The following is a 22,859-nucleotide window of genomic DNA, read 5'->3' as shown; positions in this document are numbered from 1 at the left end:
AAATAAGCAAATGTTCATTTCAAGAATTGTGTGTGAAGTTCAGGTCATTCTCGAAGGGGCTGCACTGTAGTTATGAGGTGGATGAAGTGTGACTTTAAAGTGTGAAAAGAGAAACTTAGATCAGATGAGGTGCGATAAGATGAGATGCTGTACAGAGAAACAACAGTGACTCTTAAATGCTTTAGTGAAGAGTAAAAATGTCATAACCTGTGGCTTATTCAGTAATGCATTACAGAGACATCTAAACTGCTGTGCAACTCATGTGTCTGACCAAAATGAAGCCCACTGTGACAATGTGACATAAATTGCTGTTTGAATGTGCAAATATGAATTTCTTGTATCAGATTATGTCTTTTTTTAATAGTCTTTTTCCACATTTTATGGAAAATATTATTATATTTCTCATTTTAATTGTGCTCTTTCATGCTTGTCTGAATGTTTCCAATGCTTTTAATGTTTCAATGTAAAGCACATTGAGTTGCCCTGTGTATGAAATGCGCTATACAAATAAAGTTGCCTTACCTTGCCTTACCCTGTCATAGTCTACATTACCACTTAGAGGCCCATATGTATTTAACTTTTTGGAAGTTATGGTTACACCAATTCCAGGCTTTTCCCTGTAAAATATAGTACAAAATAGACACTTGATTTGAGTTTAAATGAATAGAACTATCTTGGTTTTGTGTCCTAACCTGTTTGTGTTCATATTTGGGTAACAGGGCTTACGTGTTGCATAATAAATACGGTTATTTTTGGCTGATAATATGCACAGATAACGTGATTAAAGGTTCCTGATCATCTGCATGCATTTACTGTCATCAATGTCTCGCCATATCAGCCTATTTGCCTGAATCAACAGACAGTTAAGAGGTCAGGACATGGTGACCTCGCAAGGAGACCAAGGAGAACTTCTTGTCAATTAAATTGAAACTAGGTTGATGTTTCCAGACCAAGCCAACTTCAAAACTGCCGTAGCCTAGGGTAGATGTAAACACAGCTCTTAGTCAGCTCAAGAATCATGTTAGCTTTGTTTTTTACTCTTTTGCACAGAATGGTGACTCAATACTAACTCCCATTGCTTGCACCATTATGCGTGAATGCACTATGTGAAATCTGTTTTAGGAGACTTAAAATACCTCATGACAGTAAGGAAGAAGGACCTCTGCATGCCCCAGAGTGCGGGTTTGCAGACACGCCCTAGCCACCAGGACTCTCCGGGGAAGAGGAGGAGGAGGATCGGGTGAAAGTGGAGCGGGAGGGAAAGGGAAGAAACCTTCCCCTCTCTGTAAGAAGTATGCGGGGTTTGTCCTTTCAGACCTTACGTCAGCCGGGACATAAACGGGCTGTCAGTCGCGGTGCTGCAGACACAGACAGAGGTGGTGGAGTACAGGACGATGACAGACACGGCACGAGGAGGATGTAGCACACCTGCGGGGGGCTACGTGACCAGCGTTTAACGCGGGACTCTTTCCGGATTCAATGCATTTGCACTTTCACACCAGTGATGAGTTGGCTCCTGTTGTGGATTCTAACTGCAGGCGGGATTCAACAGGTTGGATGGAGGATTTATTTTTTATGTATACGACCAAAAAAAGACGATTTCCGTTAAATGTGCATGGGGAATGAAGGGGAGGAAATTAAAATTGACATTTATGATGTGTGGGATGTTGTCAGTGTCCCTTTTGCATCATAAAAAGTTCCTATAAATGTTAAAAGGGGGCTTGTAGAACTTGACGGTACTTTTCTTTTCTTTTTTAATTTCCCCTGTCAATGAATAGAGCTGTGGTATTTTCATGCATGTTAGGTATTAACCCTAATTGATGAGTTTGGTATGCTTGATATTTATAGTTATGATTTAAATTTGACGTCATCATCAAACGCAGACTCGGGTATTTTTCTATCTGTTGTTGTTCAGTCATTGTTAGCCTCCTGTTTGCATCCTTCCACGTATGATAGTCTCTCCACTGTCACATACAAAGTTATCTTTATCCTCATAAAGTGACAAAATGCTGACTGACTATGGAGATATTCCCTGACTTGGGACACAGGGTTGCATATTCAGATAGACTGACCGACACGAACCGCATCATTTTCTCTTGGAGTAGCTGGAGAAAAGTTGAATTTGTCATGTATAATTCTTCAATGTGAGATGATAGCAGCTTCCTCACTTCAGGCTCTTGTTCCAACATTTGTTGCGCTTCAGTGCTACCTAGTGGTTTTAGAAGAAACTGCGTTTAGATGGCTTTATTATTATTTTCTTAAAATACACAGCCCAATGTATTTCCAGCAGACCACCATCATATTTCTACGGCTTCTTTAATATTTGAACAGACTAAAAAGGCTTTTTACAACAAGAGAAAACTATTTGGAATAATACTCATGTATAAAATCATCTTCACTCTGTTAAAAGATTACATAGTTGCTGTTATAATCATGGCTGATAAGTGATGTGATGTAGTCCATTGCCTTCTTTTCCAATTTCATATCATAGCTTAAATGAACAGCATGTTTCAAATATTAAATTACACAAGCTTTGAGGTGAGGTTAAGAAAACAATTCCTTGTTGACTGTTGTTGCTTTGACCTACCGACATTTGAAAAAAACAACAATCTATTGTTCCAAAGGTTTTCCCATTCCCTGAGGGTCATTTTGTCCATCCCTGCTCTCACATCAGAGGATCTAAACAAATGACATGAGAACAGATCCAACCAGCAGCACTCTATGTCATCCCACACAACAGAAAACACTATTAAGTGACCTCAATCAAAACATGTAAGCTGTTTGAGGTCATTCCAAGAGATGAGGATGTTGAAAGGGTGACTCACAAATATTTTAATTTAAATCTCTATAACATTTTGAGTTCACCTGAGTATTCGAGGGTCATTCTTTACTTGCAGACATGCTCAGGTTCTAAAATATCTGTTTCTGTAATTCATTTAGTGCTCTGCAATTTCTGTACAATGTTGAAATCCTTTCAAAATGAAATCATTCTGAATTGGGCCGGTATAATCTTCGCCTCTGTAAATTAGCCTGATAGCTGCAAGCTAAATTAACTCTTTTGAAGAATGGTTAAGTGGCACTGCTGTTATTGCAACTTATTCATGTACATTAGCTCTCAGCAGTGTGCCCAGTAGCCATTGATACAGTCTTAATGTCATTTAAGTGCAGGGAAAGGGCTCAGGGATGTAACATATAGGCTACATAAGGCTTTCATAAGATGATTAAGCAGGTTTACTCTCAATTAAATGCAGATTATGTGTGCATGCACGTACATTAGTGTGTGTGTGTGTGTGTGTGTGTGTGTGTGTGTGTGTGTGTGTGTGTGTAGGTGCGCGTGTGCGTGTGTGTGTGTGTGTGTGTGTGTGTGTGTGTGCATGCATATCATGGATCAGAAGCTACTCAGGATTGTAGCTCCTTGCTGTTTTAAAGTTACTGTCATGATTTGAGTATAAGGACTGGTACGTATGTCCACTGAGGTTGACTTTGCCTCCTTTTAATACTGTGACAATTATGAGGGACATTATTTCTTATAAATAGGCCCCTCATGATTTTATCTTTATTTAATTCAAGTTCAATAAAAATGGACATCCTTAGCATTTCCGCCAAGGAGGAATAGCTTTGTCTGAGAAGATTTGCTGCAAATACATAAATTGAATTTGACTGGACAATAATCATCTGGCATTTTAACAAGCACACCCTGTTCTCAAAACAAGCAGAATTTAATTTCCACTCTGAACATTGGTATTTGTTGTCAGGAAAAAAAAATCTCCAATGGGACTTGTTCATCCTCTGTCCAAAGCTAACCTCAGAGCGCCAGGTTGCTAATGTGGCCCATGTGTCCTGTTTCATGGAGAACATCTGCGTTTAAGAGCTGTTGCACTCTTAACAGTGCGATCTGTCTCTTTACAGAGAGAGTCAAACACACTGAGGGAGGGAGCTATGAATAACTTTCATTGGCAGGATTTTGTAACAGTTCAGCACAGTCAGTTGTAGATTATAAACATGATGATGGAACGCTTCCAGAGTGATAAACACAAGACTTGACATTATTGATTTAATGAGATTAACTCGCTGGGTGTTTCATTCATTTTTACATCCTTATTTAATTTATTGCACAACATGACTAGATGTTTGCAGGCTGCCATATATTTTGCCCACGCAGGCATATAAGAAGTGTGTGAGACAGGCTTAGAAGAGAGTGCTGCCTCTGAAAGAATTATGGTGCAGCATATTGCCTCCGCACAGGGGGTTAAAAACCTTTTGTTTAATAAAAGACAGATTTATTTATTTAACACAAACATGAAAACTAAACTTACTCCTACTTTATGCACTAATCTAATGCTGTATTTTCAATGCATTAAAGGTAAAACAAAAATCACAGTTTTTCATTATAAAAAAGCTACAAATGTGCTACAGTAATCTGCTTTTTTTTTAATAAAGTTGTTTCTTTAAGTCTTCATTTGTCCAATTGCCTTTCTCCAGGCCTACTCCCAGAATTCCACTGCCATGCCGCCTGCCACAGCCGTCACAACCACAGCTGTGGACTTCTTCAACAGGACACAGTACTGCAAGTGGCCATGCGAGTGTCCAAAGGCCGTCCGCACCTGTCCTCCGGGCGTGAGCCTCCTCATGGATGGCTGCGACTGCTGCAAGACCTGTGCCCGACAGGTGGGTGAGGTGTGCAACGAGGCGGATACCTGCGACTACCACAAGGGACTGTATTGTGACTACAGCTCGGACAAGCCTAGGTACGAAAAAGGAGTGTGTGCATGTAAGTGTCACTCAACCGAAACAAACTACAGTTTTCACACAGCAGGGACTTTTTTTTTGTGTTGTGGTTAACTTCAATGTCCGGGAGAAGTAATATGTACCCCAATTAAACAAAACATTCATGCTTCTTTATGCTGCCTGCTAAAAAACAAAGTGGTTTTTGTATGCTTTGTGGTTTTAACATTTTGGAGATAATGTCAGAAATATTGATATGCCCAAATGATTGCTACTATTCTTATGCAGTATTTGACATTTTAGAACAATGTACTCCCTAAATCTACTTAAGCATATTTTTCACCACATTAAGTTCTTTTAATTTCACATTAATGTATGGTCAGAGTTGTGTCAGACAATGTGACAACGCTACAGATCTTTAAACAGATCTGTTTAGTTTTTATTGTTGTGCCTAGTTTCTAGCATAAGTAATCACCCCCCCTTGACCATTCACATGAAGTACACTATGTCATTTTACATTTGCAAATCACAATGATCTTACTGGGGTTGTATGTAATGGACAAACAAGCCATACATTTCTAGTATAAGGGGCTGTTCTCGGCTGTGAAGCAACATCTTAAATAAAGTGCAACAAATGTTTGTCCAAGAGGTGTTTGCTCTTCGGATTGGTTAAATGGATAAAAGCCCCCAAAAGCCTTCTGAAATTCTAAGTAATAACACTTTTAAATGTGGAAAAAGTCTGCAAAGGAGGGGAATATTTCTATAATACTCTGTATTTAACATTTTTCTGTCTTCATCTTTATTTAGATTCAGTTAATTTCATAAGAAAACATTAGCGCAGTGTTAGTGTTTGCATTTTTTTTACTTACATGTGCCTGCTTGTTGCTCCTCTCTGTCAGATATGGTGGGAACGGGCTGCGAGCATGATGGAGTGATCTACCGTAACGGGCAGAGCTTCAGTCCCAGCTGTAAATACCAGTGTGTGTGTGTGAACGGTGCCATCGGCTGTGTGTCCCTGTGCACAGAGTCCCAGCCTCCGCGGGTGTGGTGCCAAACCCCGCGGAGGGTCAAAGTCCGAGGACAGTGCTGTGAGCAATGGATCTGTGATGAACCCAAAAGAGGACGCAAGACAGCACCACGGCATGCAGTAGAAGGTGGGATGCTTCGGTATACTGTTTACATTTGGAGGGTTTTGTTTATTGTGTTGCTTCTGGAGGTTGGACTTCATCTTGCCAACTCTCCTTTCATTCTTTCCATTTTTCTAAAAGCACTGACAAATCTCCTCATTTCCTCTCAGCCCACTGATATGCAGCCTGGTTCACGGTTGAGTTTGAAAACATCAGACGAGTTAAATCCAAGAGAATGCGAAAGTATTGAAGTAGAAGGGAAAAACGATGATTTAGACTCCCAAAACAACTGATAACTTACTCTAAATGCACACAAAGTGAAGTAGCTGCTCTGTAACGTGAATTTTCACAAAATAATGTCGCAAATAATGCTTCTTTGAGAATCTCCAGTTTCAGTCAGGTTGAAATATGTTAAGTCAGTGGATCTACATGAACCGCATGACCCTAAGTGTAAAATTGCGGATCAAAGAGTCCTTATTTGAACAGGTCAATTGTACACATGGAGAAGTCCAAACAATCAGTATTCAAATGAATATCCCATATGGCCCTTTTGTATAAATATGTCCAATCTAGTTTTAACCTTTTGAGTATTTCTGATGACAAAGAAGACCTTATAATTTTTCAATCCATTGATGATATTAGATTTAATAGGTAGAGTGCTGCTGTTACAGCTGTGTTTGATTTTGGCAGTCTGTAGCTGTGTAGTGATGTGAGGACAGATTGTTATCCTTGAGGGTCATGAGGTTTGGGTGTGTGCACATGTGTGTTCAGAGACAGACCAATCCTTTCCTGTGCAAGCTCTCACACTGTTTCTGGGTCATGTCCAGTTTCTAGTCATTTAGTGTAGCAGTACTGTGGAGGAAATAACGGGAGAGGAGATGTCTCTGTTTTGTGTAAGGATGGAGATCAGGTTCAGATTACAGCTCAAATACAGTGTAAAGATTTGGATTACACACAGAAACCACTGAAGGGTTGTGGATTATTTTATGAAATAAATACAAATGAACAAACTGTCTCTGGTTGTTCCTCGATTTAAAACAGTGAAAGGGGACAAAGGAAGTCCAAACTGATCCTATTACCAGCAATTGGATTACAGCCTTTTAAGAGGTAGTATTATGAAATATTGTGCATAAGAGATACAGTTTCTTTTCCATCCTTTAACACCCTTTTTTGCACAATGTCTTCTATAAATTGGACCACAATTGTGTTTATTTGAATATTTAAAGCCGTTAAAGTAAGACATGATTTTATTTACCTTTCTTCTCTATGTTGCTGCAGCTTCCCCAGCCGAGACCAGGAGCTGGCACAAGAACTGCATTACCCAGACTACCTCATGGAGCCCCTGCTCAAAGACATGCGGCCGTGGTCTGTCCCTGAGGATTTCTAACGCTAACGACCAATGTGAGCTCATCAAAGAGTCTCGCCTCTGCAACCTGCGGCCCTGTGAGATCGACATTACCAAACATATCAAGGTAGCTATTTAGTTTAATGATCAACCAACATGAAAACCAAGATCAAAAAGGTTCCCTGATTTATTTATTTTCCTACTTTCTTCCTTCATCAGCCAGGGAAGAAATGTCTGAACATCTACAGGGAAGATCAGCCCTCAAACCTCACCATCTCTGGCTGCACCAGCAAGAAGCAATACAGACCAAAGTACTGCGGCGTCTGCATGGATGAGCGCTGCTGCATCCCCTACAAGTCCAAAACCATTGACGTAGACTTTGAGTGTCCTAACGGGTCTGGGTTCACCTGGAAGATGCTATGGGTCCAGGCCTGCTTCTGCAACCTCAGCTGTAAAAACCCCAATGACATCTTTGCCGAGCTGGAGAGCTACTACGGTTACCCAGAAGTCATGAACTAACAGGTTTCAATCAGGCTCTCTGCCTCCTTCCAGACTTTTCTTGACCTATTTTTCCTCTGCGATGTTTTTAGATTGTAAATGGTGTGTTAAGGGAATTTCTTATCGTCTTTTTTTCCTATTGGAAAAATCTGTAAATATAAAATGTAAATGTATCCCAAGAATGGATTCATAAGCATGTTTTGCTTTTGATAAATATTTGAAGAACTGCTTTGCACATGAAAAAAAACATAAGTGGCAGTGTGATATATTGAAGGCCTTATTTATTTATGGAGCTTTTTGCATATGTGGATGCATACACATCCACCAAAAATTGTCTGTCTTTAAAATCACGAGTTGATAATAATGCTTTCTGTAAATATTGTCCTTTAAGAGTCATGAAATTGACTGTAATAAATGTTCCAAAGGTAAAAATGGACTAAAAATACCAAAGATAAAGCCTTATTTTAGGACCACATATTTCAATATGCAATAAAGACATCATGAGGGAAGATCAGTTACAAGTTTTTTATTGTCATTTTTTTAATAAATACAAACAACTGTTATGTCACTTTAATGCTTTTCTACAGCATTAGACGGTGGTGAATTGCATCTTTACAAAGCCATGTAGGTCCTCTACAAAGCAAACTGTTGCTGTAGTGCAATTAAAATACAGGAGCAGAAGGTGTCAGGTAAGTTTCTACAGCTAGCCTCATGTTAATATGGAGCAATCACATTGCTCACCTAAAAGACCCATGACTACATGGGAGCATCACACCGACAGTGAACAATTCCGTGGCACATCTTTGTTCCTTTGTGCTTGATTGCATAGAAATCATTATCATAAAAAAGTTTTTGTCTGAAGCCATGATCCTTTAATAAAGCATAGGATGTTTAAGATTTGAAGTTGCATTTCAGGATGGGTTTCGATTCATGAAAAAGCGTACAGTCTCATTGGAATGTTGTAAAAAATTATCATTTGATTCCTGAAAAGTTTTAGGAGTCCACCAGTGAAGAGTGGGCTGTTAAAATAACAGGGAATGTTTTGGATAATGGACATTGGCAGAGTGAAACAGTGTTATTTTCTGTACATGATATACATGAAGTCTGTCCCTTAATTTTCAAAGTTACAAGGCAACCCGCCAGTTCTGTTTATCCAAGTGCCTCCCCGCTCCCTCTCCACATCTACGAATCTGCTCCTACGTACAAATGACAAAACTTCAAACATGGATAATAAAGACTAAATGATCAAAAAAATTACAGTGACAACAGGAAAAAGTCATTTACAGTCAGGTACATTTTGAGAAAGCTGAGTCAATGTGGTCAAATGGATACAAACAGGATGAGGGAACACAGAAATGGAAATTAAAACAAATTTTTTTAAGTATGAGAGATTATGAGAGACAAAATGTACAAGCTGGTGTACTCGTAGCCACAGCTTTCTCCGACATTCTCTGCTTCGGTGTTCCCAGGTGCTGCGCTGACTCTAACAACACACTCACATGAAAAAGAGGAGCAATTTCCTGTTCAGAAATATGTTTGAATCCTTAGAATGAGATGGGGCATCTCAGCTGCAATGAAAAGTCTGCAGATGAGTGTTCATGTGCTTTCTTACAATCCAAGTTTCCTTCTCCACATCGGTGTTTGTGTGTGGGTAGGAATGTGTGTCAGGGTGTCAGTTAAAGGCAGCGCAGCACAAACCGAAGGGACCTGGACAGGTTTATCAGGGGTTGTCTGGAGAGTTGAGGTTTCACTTAGCAGGACACTTCAGTGGACTTGGGCACAGCTTGGTCGACGTTGCTGTTTGCCGTGCCGTCCATGGAGCCCGCCGTGTGGGAGCGAGCGCGCTGGTTCTCGGCAGTGTGGCCGCGGCTGCCGTCATTGGTGTGCGAGCGGGAGCGGTTGCCCTCGTTGGTGTGGGCGCGTGAGCGGTTGCCGTCGAAGGAGGTGACGCTGGAGCCGGAGGCAGTACGGGAGCGGACCAGGCGGGTCATGCTGGCAGAGGGCACTGAGGAAAGAGGAGGAGAAAGATTTTGTAAAAGCACTGAATATTGTGATAGAAAAAAAACAAGCACATTTCCTCATATATTTCTGATGTCTCTTTTAGTATTACAAGAAAGACCATAAAAACTTTCTGGTTGTGTTCATCTTGCCCCTTCCCTGACCATAGACAAGGTGTGTTCACTCAATGTGAGAAAGAGTTTTTATTCAGTGTGCTGTTAAATGTCTTGTTCGACAAGGCATGAAAAGTCGAACAAGAAAAGTCAGAATATAGAAATTGTCAATCTTGGCGTTGATTGTCTGGTTTGCTTCTTTACTTTAGGTTCAAAAGAGTTACCACTCAATCAGTTTCACAACAATCATACACTCCTCACAGGGGCTTTAAGTTTTTCTCATTCAAGTAGTCTGTTTTCAGATCAAAATCAGTTGCTTCTTTAACAAAGTTTTGAACAGCTTACACTTCAGTTTAGTTTTTTTGTGATGAAGTGTACATTTACAGTGTATAAATAAGTGTACATATTCTACTACCACTGCATTCGTACACTCTGTACTTCTGTGGTACAAAAACATCTGGCGACGACCTTAAGCTGAGTGCAAGTTACAACCCGGTGAGCACACAAGTCATTTATTAACAAACACTAGAGGGAGAAGAGGAGGACACTAGGCCGAGGAGCACCTTCATCTCACCACAAGGTGGCAGGAAACATATTTTAAAGCGTGTAAACTCTTTGAACCGGATAATTTAAGAACAGTGTAATTTAAAAACTGCCTTTTCTTGACATTTAAGCACAACATTCCTGAAAAGTGTTTTCACAGTCAAACACTGCATGTTGTGAGTACTTACTGTATCCCATGCCCTGAATGAAGTACTTGAAAGCTTCTGTCAGTTTAGCAGGCTGCAGAGAGGAAAACACAGAAAAGAGAGTGATGATAAGTCCCCCTGTCACTAATTATCACACTTGTTTACATAACACTGACAGACTCAATTTGTCATCTGGCAGATTATCGCCCAGGCTCTGAGATATGACAGCTGCTGTGAGCAGGTGCTGCACGATTGTCAGGATTACGACCTGACAATCGTGGTTCATGTCTGCTACTTGCTAATGCTCTTAAGTGCAACCTTCTTTTGCCATCCATCCATCCGTCCACCTGCTTCTAAAGCCCTTTCCAAGTGTGCTCTATGGCACAAGCAGTGTCAAGCTTTTTCTGTTTCTGACTCACAGACACACGTACACACCTGGTCAATTTGAGGCATGCCTCCACAGTCCGCCATCTGGAGAGAGGAGGGAAAAAGCACCATTAGCATTTAGCATGTTAGCACTTTTACATTCACAGAGCAATATACACACCATTACTCCCTTGATTACACTTGACAGGTCCCATTTGAACACCTTGTCCCTGCTGCCTCCAATTAGTGTTCCTCCAGACCCTAAACATACGACCCTAATAAATGGCACCTATTTTAGCACTAAGTGCTATTTGTTTTCTGTTGTGGATCATAAAGTTGCCACAGGTGAAAAAAAGTAGGTCAGCTGAAGCAGACTGCATACGCACGGATGCATCCAACCTTCCGAACTACTGGTTAATATGTCACCAGGTAATTGCTGAGTCACTGGAATCTTATCAGCTGATGTGTTTCCATGAGGGCTATTATAATCTGAATGAAGATGTGGGGCATGAGGTAGGGGAGGAGGAGGTGGGTGATAAATAGGCCTTTACCTTCAGCAGGGTGGTCTTCGTTGGGTCCAGCTTGGTGTTGCACTCAACCTGAGGACAGAAATTACACTATTCAGCGATAAAGTGTACACTGAAACCAAAAGTATGACTTCCATCTGGTCTTTAATTTATTTTGAAGCCTAATAAATGAAAACTTGAAACTAATGCTTCAAAACGACTTTTTTTTCATGATTTTCTGTTCTACCTGTACTATTTTATTTGTATTCTATCAATTTTTTTTGTATTTTTCCCAATTCAGTTGAGTGTGAAAAATGCATAGAGAACACAAGATGTCTATATTTTCACCAAGAAGAAATCAGTATTGAAAAAAGATCCTAAATGAACAATGATCATATTTTTCAGGCTAAATGAAAATATAGCTTTATCCAAAATGTTTTTAAATATTTATAGTATATTTTTCAATTGATTGATTCAAATGCATTACTTTCCATTTTTAGCTATGGCATATAACTGCTAACAAATCAGAAACAGATTTGCTGGCGGATTTGCGGCGCCTCTCTGATCTAACAGCACTCAGATTAAAACTGCTCTGCGTCACTTGATTTCTGTTCCCAACTTTGTTCTTGCCTAAGTCATGTTCAAGAGTTGTCCTTAAGCGTTTAATCTTGCATATCTTTTGGGCTTAAATGGTTGACTGAAGTGAGTGGAAAACACGTTTCTCACATGTTAAACTGTGGTGGGAAGTCTAATCATTAGCATCAAAGGCTTGTTTTAAATGGCTGTGCGCCTGAACTCACCACAGCCTCCACAGCAGGAGAGCTGTCGCCAACCACCAGCAGGGATGGGCACCTGGATTGGAGAAACATTAAAATTAAAACGCAGCCTGGGCCAAATATCTTACTTCATGTAAACTTATTGTTTGTTGATGTTTGATTGTTGCCTACAGACAACTTACTTGAGGGTTCTGACGTTGCTTCCAGGGATCGGCCTTTCAATTTCCAGATCCCTCCGACTGCAGAAAGAGACAAGTTTAGGAAAATCCTTCACAATTTCCAGATTTTTGTTATAAAAAGTTAATATTTTACAGCCTGTTTCAATTTCTTAGCCTTGTTACACATTCATCCTGCTCCTTGTGAGAGCATCATGTTAATGTGTTGTTATTTTGTTTTATTTTGTACCTTTCGTAGGACTTGACAAAGAGATGCAGGTTAAACTGGTTCATGTCGTTGACGATGTGGTGGCGGTATGTTCCAATCAAGTCCTGGTTGTGGTGGATTTCCTCCTGTGGAAACCAAACATAAAATCAGAGTAAATCACTGAAAGATAAATACCTTGTATAGCTGCTCAAAGACGTGTTAAGTGAAGAGTGTCAGTGTAGTGAGAAGAGATGATACTTGAATGTGTACCTTTCCAAAAAGGTGGGAGATGATCGTGTCAGGCTCGGCATGGGTCCATCCATGAATCTGAAATTGGTTATAAAATCTTAATTCCTTCATTGGAACATTTATCCATTTGCAAGTTCTACCATGATTCTCTGTTTGCAGTTAGCCTCTGCTCATGTTTTAGACAAAAACTTAAGAATTTCAAAAATTCAGAAGGCTTCTTCTGGAAAAACGGTGCATGTGTTCAACCTCTTGATGTGTGTTACCTTGTGTGCAGCCCAGTCCATCCATCCCTCAGCACATGGGTTGATGTTGATGAGCATCAGTCCTTCAACCATGTTTGGGTAGTCCAGCTAAAACACAAACAACATTAAATATTAACACACAATGCTGCATCTAGCTAGAACTAAGAGCACATAGTGTTTAGGCTGCTAATGTTTTGGATTAATTTGAGTTATTCTTATGAAGGTGTGCTTCTATGATTCAAATCACATATAATTTGTTACTTGTTAGTAACTTACTGTTATTTCTGTTTACCTGGGCTGGCATTGGTTTTTAATCTTTCACAGTTTTTCTTTGTAAAATGCATTTAAATTCATTTTAATTAATCTACAGAGAAATCTGCAGCAAAGAGTTAAAAGTTCTATCTCTGTCAGCCTTGTGTAAACACAGTGAGACTGCCTACTGAGCACAGTGTTAGTGTTGAACTGGAACATTCCTGAGACTTTTATGGCTCAGCACAGGCTGGAGCAATAATCTGTGCTTTATTGCCAAAAACAGCAATAAGAAACACTTCTGCTAATCCTTCAATGATTAAAACTTATAATTATTAAGCCTGAGTGAGAGGGGCAGGGGAGAGACTTACAGCAAATCTGGTCAGAATGTAGCTCCCGGCTCCAGTGCCCATTCCAATCACACTCTTCAGCCTGTGGTCAGACAGACATGGATACTGTTAGAACAACAGGTTAGAAATTATCTTTGATTTAAGTGTATAAAAGTCAGAGTGAAACTGCAGCTCAGCTTACCCAAAGTGCTTCAACACCTGTGGGATGGTCTCAGCTACCTGGTCCATAGACGGGTACTCATATCTGGCAAACAAAACACACATTGTTACAACTTTTATTTTACAACTTTACATTAACTACATTGTCTAATCGCTGCTTTTATCACTTTATTGTTGACTGTAATAGCATCTGTGTTTCGCTATCTTTTTCCATATCATGTTCTGTTCAAGTACATGAGGCAAAGTCCAGCCATCAAAGCACAGAGATTAAGCCAGCAAGATAAACATCTTCACCTGCAGCACACTCGTCAAATTAGGTCGTCTTTAGAACATCCGCGCTGATCTATCTCTCCAGCCAAAGGTCACAGACAGCTTGACATAAATTTAAGTGCCTTCGTATGTGTTTGTGTCTGGCTCACCCGGTGGAAAAGGTGTTAGCTCCCTCATGCTGCCCTGGGGCATCAACATGACACACGGCAAAGTGCTGCATGATCTCCGACATGTCTTCATGGCTGAAGAGCGTGTTCCAGCAGGTTTTGTCTGGCAAAGGAAGGTGGAGGTGGATAAGTGATACTTGGCAGATAGACAAGATTGACCTAAAGTAACCTAAATTAGAGTCGTGCAGGGTTTGTTTTTGTAGGTGCAGTGGGTCATCTTCTGCTTGGAAGATTTAACACCATCATCAAAAGGAGTTCAGATACTTAACATTTAACATTTTTCATGAAAGAGCTGGATTTAATCAAAATGACACTCTGTATGGCCAAGCAGTTACAGACCTTTCTCAGACCTGAGAAACTAGGTGATTTTGTTTGTAACGTACCTTTTTATATTGAACTAGATAAAGGTGGTTATTTTATCATATAAAATTATTTTTGAAGAATCTTTCAATTGATTTCACCCTCATGAATCTCCTTTTCAGCGGAATTCTGTAACAACAGACATGGCTTATAACTCGGCTAAACAGTGCACAAACTAAAAAACAATATTCTCCTTACCAACATGCTGTACTAGAGGGTGAAATGATGTGAAAAGTTTATGGCTGATTTAAAATAATCTCTTTATAGATACACTTATTGTTTACTCTTAATATTTTTATTAATTTTCTTATATCTGTATCACTAAAGTTTATTTTTCTATAATTGAAAAGCCAGATTGATGTCCTTAAAAGACCTGATTTAGGTCACACTACAAACCACCAACAGGTCAATTAAATAGGTCATCTGCTGTACTGCAATACACTTCTTTTAAAGTTAACATAATATCACAGTAATGTAGTAGACTTCTTGTAGAGTATCTTGGGAAACCCAATGTACTGAAATTAAAACACCTAGGCCTTTGGCCACAAAAACAGATGTTTTTTCACTTGCTCATAGAAAAATAAGGAGGCCGGCTTACGGTTCAGTCCAATGTCGTGGAAGGTGAGGATCACTGGTCTGTCACCCTTGGGAACCCCCTTCATTGTACAATGAACTCTTCCAAAGGGAGTCTCCACATCATGCTCCTATGGAGGCAAAGAGAGAACAAACTTAGCAGAAAATGTATGGATGATTATTTTTCTACCAAGTTATGAAGTAAAATACTGATGGTGTCAGAAGAGAACATGTTGCACCTCATTTCAGTATCCATCAATAGATCGATCTGCACATCTAAATGCAACTCATATCAGCTCAATTAAGATGCCTTTGCTTAACACTGTTAAAAATTTGTATTATTGCCTAATCTAATTATAGAAATCCTCTTAACCCCATTCAAATTTAAAGTGTTTTCTTCCTTATTTTTCAATACAGCTTTGAGTCAGCCAAAACACTTGAAGGCTTGCTCAGTTATTAACATCTGGTCAATTCCTGTAATGAGGAACAAATCAAAATGTAATAAACATAACGACTATGTATCCAGAGCCAACACCTGTCACCTGCCAACACCTCTCACAGAAGCTTTAGTCCAACATGAAGAACAGGCCAACAAATCCACACAATAAAGCCTTCAGTGTACTCACGCTGACTTCAATCTCAGCAACAATCATCTCCACATCAGAATCTTCCAGAACCATGTTTGCAGGAGACGAGTTTGATGCTACTCGCTGCAGAATGACTGTTTGCGCAGTGGCTCCCTGAGCTATAAATCCAAATGTTGGTAAGCCTCTGAAATTGTTTAGCCCTGCTCTGAGAGCTCAGTTTTATACCCCCACTGCTTACCAGCTGCCCTAAGCCCCTGGTCTCCCATGGTGCCTTGCAGGCTGGTCAAAACAAGCTAACTCTGGCCGAAGAGATCTCTAAATTGGATCAGCCAATGTCAGACAGAGGGCCATTGGCTACTGTAGTTTACTTGAGTAAGAATGGGGGTGTTATCAAGGGGAGACATGCTGGATGAATGGGCTGCAGTTGTTATTCAGAAATATTTGTGGAAATATTTGCAGATTAATGACTTAAACTAAAATCCTAAAAGATAGACACTGTGCACTTTTCTCGTGGCTAAGCGCAAAAAGTATACTCCCATAAAAAATACAAGAACATTTAGTTACTGGCTTCTCCAACTAGGCTGTATGATCAGAAATGAAACATCTCAACTCTAAATGTTACTGAAAAAACACACTTATCTTAAATATAGGCCAGAGGTTCTTTAAGTGAAGCATTTTCCAAAGTAGAAGCTGCCACTAAATTGTTCCTCAAATGGAAAATGTGTAGTTCATGTGTAATATAAGTTTTATTTTAGAAAACCGATTCCAGAATTTTTTTTTGACAACACTTTAAAATAAACTGTTTGAGTGCCGGCCAGTCAAAACAAAAACAAATCTGACCTAAGGTGACCTGACCTGTCGTTCTACACATGCTTAGTAGTTTTCAAACCAGTTCTGACTGCTTTACATCTGCTCTTTAGGAACATCCAACTGGACATGCTGAACATGTAAACAACTAAGGATTCCCTTTGCTCCACCCATTCTCCGTATTCACTGAACACACAACAACCACGTGGGAAACACAGGTGAAATAATACAGCAGGGTGACAAGTCACAGTGTGTGTTTAATTGCAAACTTGTTTGTCAGAAAGCCTACATATGTATGTACATGTGTATGTGTGTTTGTATTAAAGGCAAAAGGGAGAAGAGTGGAGCATGTCTGTGCCATTTTTGTGTATTTTCTGTCAAAGTCGACAGTAAACATCCATTATCATCACCCTCAACTAATCCTGTGTCTCTATCTGTTGGAAGCTCAACTGCCAAAGAGATTTCAGACACTTGTCCTGGATCCTTCAGATCATCTCACCTGGCAGAGTGACAACAAAGTCAGCTGAGCTTTACAGGCAGTTTTAGCTCTTTGATGGGACTGAGTCAGCTTGCCTAAAGATCTAAGCAGACATCAAACACTTTGATCACGCAGGGTATATGTTTGAGGAAAAAGTCTGTACATTGTTGGGCTAGGGTGAGAATGAGCCTTACATACTGACATTGTACCTTTAAGACCACTTCTTGTACCTTTAAAACATGACTGTGTGAGAGTCTGGGCGCTGTCCAGGGTGCTGACAAGCCCCCAGACTCAGCAGTACCCTCATACCAACCAGAGTGTGTGTGTTTATGTTTGTTAGTGAGGCAGTAAAGAGGTTTAATGTGTCGTAGTTGTGTTATCTAACAAACCCAGTACAAGGCGTATCACCCCTTTCAGCGGCAGACTGAAATAGAGGAGGCTCAATTTGATTTCAGCCCTAATAAAATCACAGCGGATGGAAAGCCATCACCAAAATAGATGAGCTACAGATGAGTTAATTAAAGTTATTTCTTCTTATTAACCCCTAGATGGTACCAAGAAGCTAAAGTAATAAAATATGGATGAAGAATAAAAATAATAATACAACTGAGTTTACAGTGAATGGAATCAAAGGATTCCCACACACATGAACGTACCTTGATAACGAGCTGCTGCACAGCCTCTCTCAGGCCCTGCGAGGAAACAATGAAAAATATTAAACTAATGCAATTACAGTGCGACAGACTATAATCGAATATTCTATAGATGTCATCCTGTCTCTGAATGTACAGTATCTCTCATGCTTGAAACCTTTGATTTAGCAGCTCTCTTTGTGAGTGCTTAGGGTGGGGCCATCAGGACAAAGGTCAGACATTGTGTTGCACACAGACTTTTATATGGACCTATTTGGGCCAACTCATTTATGTGACTCCAAATCTAGTCAAACTATTTTTGGAGTATCATACGAAATGTACAGTATGAAGTCTAATTTATCTGCAAGTAATTAAGTGTGTTTTTCAAACTTGGTCAGTTCTGAATATTATAAAATCTTCCTTTACTGAAGTATAATTAATCTGCAAATGCATGAGAACCACACAAGCAGCTTGTCAGTTATGAATCATTCAAAGCTGAGAGGTACAAAACTCCAGCATGTCAAAACACATCTCTGGAAACTCCTTCAAACACCATTTGATTATGCTTAGGTCAAACTACATACCGGCAGTTCCTTGTCGACCAGCAGGGGTTTGGATTCAACAACCTGGATGCTATCCATTTCAAAGAGCTGCAGAAGAGCCTGGAGGTCAGAGAGAATGGAAAAGTTAGTGTGTGACTGCTGTTTCAGTCCTTTTGAAACAAAAGATTCTTCAAGTACTTCGGTGTGCCCGATCAGAAGAGCTATGATCAGTTTAGAGGTGTGGCACAGGTTGGCGGGCTACAGGAGGCTTACAGGTAGATAATAAATTGACAGACTGTTTGAGCCTGAGGTGGGCGTGTTTCTTATCAACACAAAAGCAATAACCGGGGACCTGAGCTAAAGACTTAAACACACTTTTTGTACATACACACCCAACACCAGAACATGCAGAGGCTGGCGCTGTGATCTGCTCTAACATGCGACCACATAATGGGGCCACACCTGAACCGCCCACAACAGAGACACTAAGAAAGAAAGTCTCACGAACTACCTGAGATTTTTCTGACACGTAAAGCAGCTCCTCCCTTGTAATAGTTCAAACATTGGAATGTACATTTCACTTGAAAAACACAAATAAGAAGAAAGAAAGAGGGAAGGACAAACAGAGAGAGTCTGAGAAAGGCAAGGAGCGTTGAAAAGAAAGGGAAAACGAGTAGAGAGAGGAGACAAGCCAAGCGATCATGATGCTGTGTTCCAGGCTGCAGCTCTGCATGCAAATGAAATTAGCTAGTTTAGAGGGCTCTTTGTCCACTGGCACCGGTGGCTCCCGAGAACTGGCCTTCACTGACCCAGACACAGGAAGCAACGGACACCCTGTTTCCCATCGATACATCCCCGCCTCTTTTCATGCCTCTGCTTGCTTTCTCGCTCTCTCTATTCTATCTTTTTTCTGTTTGTATTGGTCCCTGCTTGGTTGCAGTTGCTATGTTTGTTCCATACAGACTCCTTCCATCTGTTCTGTGCTCTCTTTGTCTTTCTGTTTGTCCAAAAACCTGCTTCAACCAACATCGACCAACAGGATTGAACTGTAGCTTTCAGATCACGGTGGTCCTACAAGAAGGAGGTGATTCATTACATTTCAAATCTGTCCATGAGGGTCGTCCTAGTGCAAACGCCCAAGAGACACACACACAAACACACAAATGCTTCTCTGACTTAGAGAACAGAGAGCGGACCAGAGCCAGCCGGATCTCACAATAGGACAGAGGAAGAGGAGTATCAAACAACAGGTTCATTTTTCTGCTTAAGCCTCCAAAAACATGGCCGCCATCACACTGCAGGATCTTTGTCGAGGAGGGCAAGATATCAGCCCCCGTCGAGATTCCAGAGACATGACAGAAAAGTTCACACAATGATTGAATTATGAAGCAACTTTTTATAAAAGGAAGTGGGAAAAACAGTTCATGCATCAACATGGGGGGAATCCTCTAAGCCTATTTTCAAGTCTATTTGCAAACACGACTGTGAAAAGCTCCAAGAGAGCTTATTAGCTCAGAAAAAAAGACTGCAGACTTCCTCTGCTCCTGTGGCCACCTGTTAGCCAGTTAGCATGCTGGCAGCAGAGAAGGAGTGCCTGGCTGAGACAACTAGGTCACCTGCTGTTTACACTAGCCGTGTGCCTCTCACTGGTCGCCACGCTGGGCTAATGTTTCACCTTGCCAAAGAGCAGATAGAGGGAGAAGTGTTGGTTTAACTCCACAGGATCCTGATCCCGGGCAAAGAGATATCAGAGCTGCTCTCCTGATGTTTCTTATGCAATGATTTGTCAGATTCTTATCATACCTGTGTGTCAAAACGACTGATCCGCATGGCAAAACATTACAATATTTCAATTATAAGCATGTATATATAGTTGAATCTGAAAAATCACTTCAAAAAACACTAAAGTTATACATTAAATGTGAGAGGATGTTTGTGTGGTGCATCTTTTTCTCACAGGGATTTTCTGTTGCTCCTGCAGCAGGGGGCTTTCTTTAAACTGGCTCGGCTCCAAACTGGCTGCGTGTCATTTGCAATAGTTGCATGTTGTCTTTAACCAAGTCAAACCAGTTCCTACATACTTATTCCCTTTTGAAACTTGTGTATGTGTGTGTTTTTAAGATAATGTCACGCTGAGATGAAGAAAACAAACTATTTACTGAAAGATCTTTTGGGCCGGCAGAAGTGAAAATGAGTTATGCAATCGTGAACAGGAAACAGAGGGAGGATATAGGCAAGAATGATCTGCAAAACTCTATACTTTCAAGAAAAATACTAGCAGCAAAGATCTCACTCTTTCTGACTTAAATGTCGCATAGCAATATGCTATGTAACAAAGCCATAACAAGACTATATTAACCTACTTTTATCATCCACTTATTCCACTGAGCTTAGGCAAAGAATGATTCTCATGGTAAGGTTTTATGTGTTCCCTAAAAAGCAGATTCCAATGCTTCCACTCCACAGTCATATAATTTAGCCCAAGCTTTAGATCAAAAACAACAACATCAACACAGACCTACATGTTTTTTCCTGAATAAATCCAGAGATACGACACACTATTTTAAGCCGAAACATCCAAGTTACAAAACAGCCTGAGTTCTAACTGTTTTCTGCTCGCTAAGAGCAAGGGAGAAACATATGGACTGATTAAACTTAGATAGCCAGTCTCAGTTTTTTCGGGAGAATCAAGGCCAGGACATGTTTCCTGCATTGCCTGCATATAGTTTTAAATCCATGGGCGTCCATCTGCAGGAACAATGATTGCTTCCCTAATCTTTGGGAACTCACTTAATCTGTCAAATCCCTGGTTCTGAAATATCAGCAGAGCAGCAGCAGCAGGCCTGATGGACTAAGCTGACACAGACCTACATTTTCAGATTGTAAAAGATATCAAAATGTGGGTGCTACAGTAAAGTGATGGAGGGGGGGTTAGGGGGATCACCTCTCAAAAACATCTCTAGTTCAGGAAGCTGCTGTTGTTTATGTGATCGATCATTGTGTATCACTGAAATAAATTAATGTACATAAGGCTTAACTCGTAAAGTATCAACATAATATTAAAACAGGGAATGTTGACAGTTCTTATCCATCAAATGGTTCCAATTCATAAGTAAAGTCAAATAATTGCGTTTGGGGGTTTGTTTGTTTGTTTGTTTTTTTGTTTTTTTACATTTTTAAACCCCTTACAATTTTACAATCGTACCCACACTTCATTCTTATTAGAAAGGTTTGAAAGTAAAAGGATGCTTTACAAATTACGTCTTGAAAATGAACTTTTCCCATAAATATTCTGCTGTCTGTTTTTGTGCGCTTATGCTTCCACACTGTCACGTGTGAAAAGCATGTTGACCTAAGATCAAGTTCCCCCACCTGCTCACATGCTACCTCTTATATTTCATAACATATTAAATAATCCAGAACAAAAATGGACATCCTCCAGAACAGCATTTGTGCCATTTGTAGCAATCTTTTTTTGCATAAGAATAATAATAAAAAAACATTTCCAATGTAAGTGTCACGATTTGCTTTGTGAGTATAGTTTTTCCCTACATTTGTGGTCAAAACAAATCTGAGATATTAACGGAGATATAACCCAACTTTGCACTGTCAAACAGGAGTAACAACGTGTGCTGACATGAAGGGAAACTATACTTTCAAGTACGCACCCAGTTCTTTAGAAAACAATAAAGTAAGTATTTAAAGAAGAAACCTACCTTTTGGTTATGTATCTGATTGTCCTGAGATAAAAACTCCCCAAAAAAGTCCGCAAAACTTTTTCTCCTTTTTCCTTTTCAGACAGCACTATTTGTTGCAGTGACAAGATCGTTGCTTTGTTTATAACGTGCGACGCAAGGCGGATGTATGAGGGAATTTTTATAAAGCCTGGGGGGCGTGCGGCCCGGCCCACTTTCCCCACCACCCTCTCTATTGGGCAACAGCAGCTGTGGCGGAGTGATAACACGGCTTGAAGCTTTCCAGTGGTTGCAGTATGAGGAAGCATCTGACAGCTCTTCTTGGGTTAAATGCTCTAAGAGAAAGAGCAAAAACATTCGTAGTATTAGCAAACTGCCTGTAATACTTGCCCGAAGTTTCTCGTCACGTACATGGCTTTTTTAGTCAGGACAAACTCCTTCTTTCATTTTCGGAAGAAATTGTTATCATAGGGTGTGGTAGCTCCCTTTTTTTTCACTTTGGTGCTGACTAAACAGTTAACTAGATTTAAGATGTATCATATTGCACTGTTTTTAACTTCCCTTTTTTGTGGCCTCTTTTGCAACACATAGTAGTTTACTTTCATGATTAGGTGGTAAATTTTGGGGTATGAAAGAACTCCTCTCCATTCATCAAATCACTAGGAGTGAAGGGGAACTCCAAGCTGTGGTCCCAACAGCTGACTTTTTTAAGGTGTGTTGTAGCATTGTCAGTAGACTGAATGCAGCAAAGGGGCTAGGAATGCAGCCAGTCTTGTAACCTTGATTTGAGGCCAAGAGAAGATAAGTGTGTACAAAGGGAAGCCCTTCCCTCTGCTTGAATCGTACCGCTTTTCCTTGATAGCCCACTGCTTCTGTCTAATCACAGATAGCTTGTCTTAAAGTTGAAATAATCAGTACTGCAGCAAAGGTGCTTTATATTACAGATGTTTCTTTGAAGGAACACGTGTGAGACATGTTAGCTGACAACATTAC

General features: G+C 40.2%; 2 protein-coding genes across 2 annotated transcripts; one reads left to right on the top strand and one right to left on the bottom strand.

Annotated features, from left to right (window-relative positions):
* The first annotated feature begins 1,103 nt into the window (after nt 1-1,103).
* On the top strand, nt 1,104-8,209 carry ccn4a (cellular communication network factor 4a). Its single transcript, XM_034704991.1, has 5 exons — nt 1,104-1,552; nt 4,483-4,771; nt 5,625-5,879; nt 7,131-7,324; nt 7,417-8,209. The coding sequence occupies exons 1-5, from the start codon at nt 1,505-1,507 to the stop codon at nt 7,714-7,716; spliced, it is 1,086 nt and encodes a 361-aa protein (XP_034560882.1). The 5' UTR covers nt 1,104-1,504; the 3' UTR covers nt 7,717-8,209.
* ndrg1a (N-myc downstream regulated 1a) lies at nt 8,207-22,034 on the bottom strand. The gene is made up of 16 exons (XM_034704990.1): nt 21,888-22,034; nt 18,214-18,291; nt 17,654-17,689; nt 15,151-15,256; nt 14,175-14,295; nt 13,778-13,840; nt 13,618-13,678; nt 13,019-13,105; nt 12,777-12,833; nt 12,549-12,652; nt 12,326-12,382; nt 12,168-12,219; nt 11,413-11,460; nt 10,931-10,966; nt 10,538-10,589; nt 8,207-9,700 (listed from the first exon to the last, which is right to left on the bottom strand). Exons 2-16 carry the CDS (start codon nt 18,268-18,270, stop codon nt 9,447-9,449), a joined length of 1,191 nt encoding a protein of 396 aa, XP_034560881.1. The 5' UTR covers nt 18,271-18,291; nt 21,888-22,034; the 3' UTR covers nt 8,207-9,446.
* Between the last annotated feature and the right edge of the window lie 825 nt (nt 22,035-22,859).

Source organism: Notolabrus celidotus, chromosome 16 (genome assembly GCF_009762535.1).
Source record: "Notolabrus celidotus isolate fNotCel1 chromosome 16, fNotCel1.pri, whole genome shotgun sequence".
Classification (NCBI taxonomy): domain Eukaryota; kingdom Metazoa; phylum Chordata; class Actinopteri; order Labriformes; family Labridae; genus Notolabrus; species Notolabrus celidotus.
The sequence above is the reverse complement of the archived record's forward strand: the minus strand, read 5'-3'. Positions and strand labels throughout refer to the sequence as shown.

What these genes read in the sequence shown, in the direction of transcription:
- ndrg1a (XM_034704990.1), bottom strand. Translation starts at nt 18,270, where the DNA reads ATGGATAGCATCCAGGTTGTTGAATCCAAACCCCTGCTGGTCGACAAG. An exon ending in TGGACTGGGCTGCACACAAG is followed by an intron (nt 12,834 to 13,018) that starts GTAACACACATC and finishes AACCAATTTCAG; the next exon opens with ATTCATGGATGGACCCATGC. An exon ending in TTTGTCAAGTCCTACGAAAG is followed by an intron (nt 12,383 to 12,548) that starts GTACAAAATAAA and finishes CTCTTTCTGCAG; the next exon opens with TCGGAGGGATCTGGAAATTG.
- ccn4a (XM_034704991.1), top strand. Translation starts at nt 1,505, where the DNA reads ATGAGTTGGCTCCTGTTGTGGATTCTAACTGCAGGCGGGATTCAACAG. An exon ending in CGAAAAAGGAGTGTGTGCAT is followed by an intron (nt 4,772 to 5,624) that starts GTAAGTGTCACT and finishes CCTCTCTGTCAG; the next exon opens with ATATGGTGGGAACGGGCTGC. An exon ending in ACCACGGCATGCAGTAGAAG is followed by an intron (nt 5,880 to 7,130) that starts GTGGGATGCTTC and finishes ATGTTGCTGCAG; the next exon opens with CTTCCCCAGCCGAGACCAGG.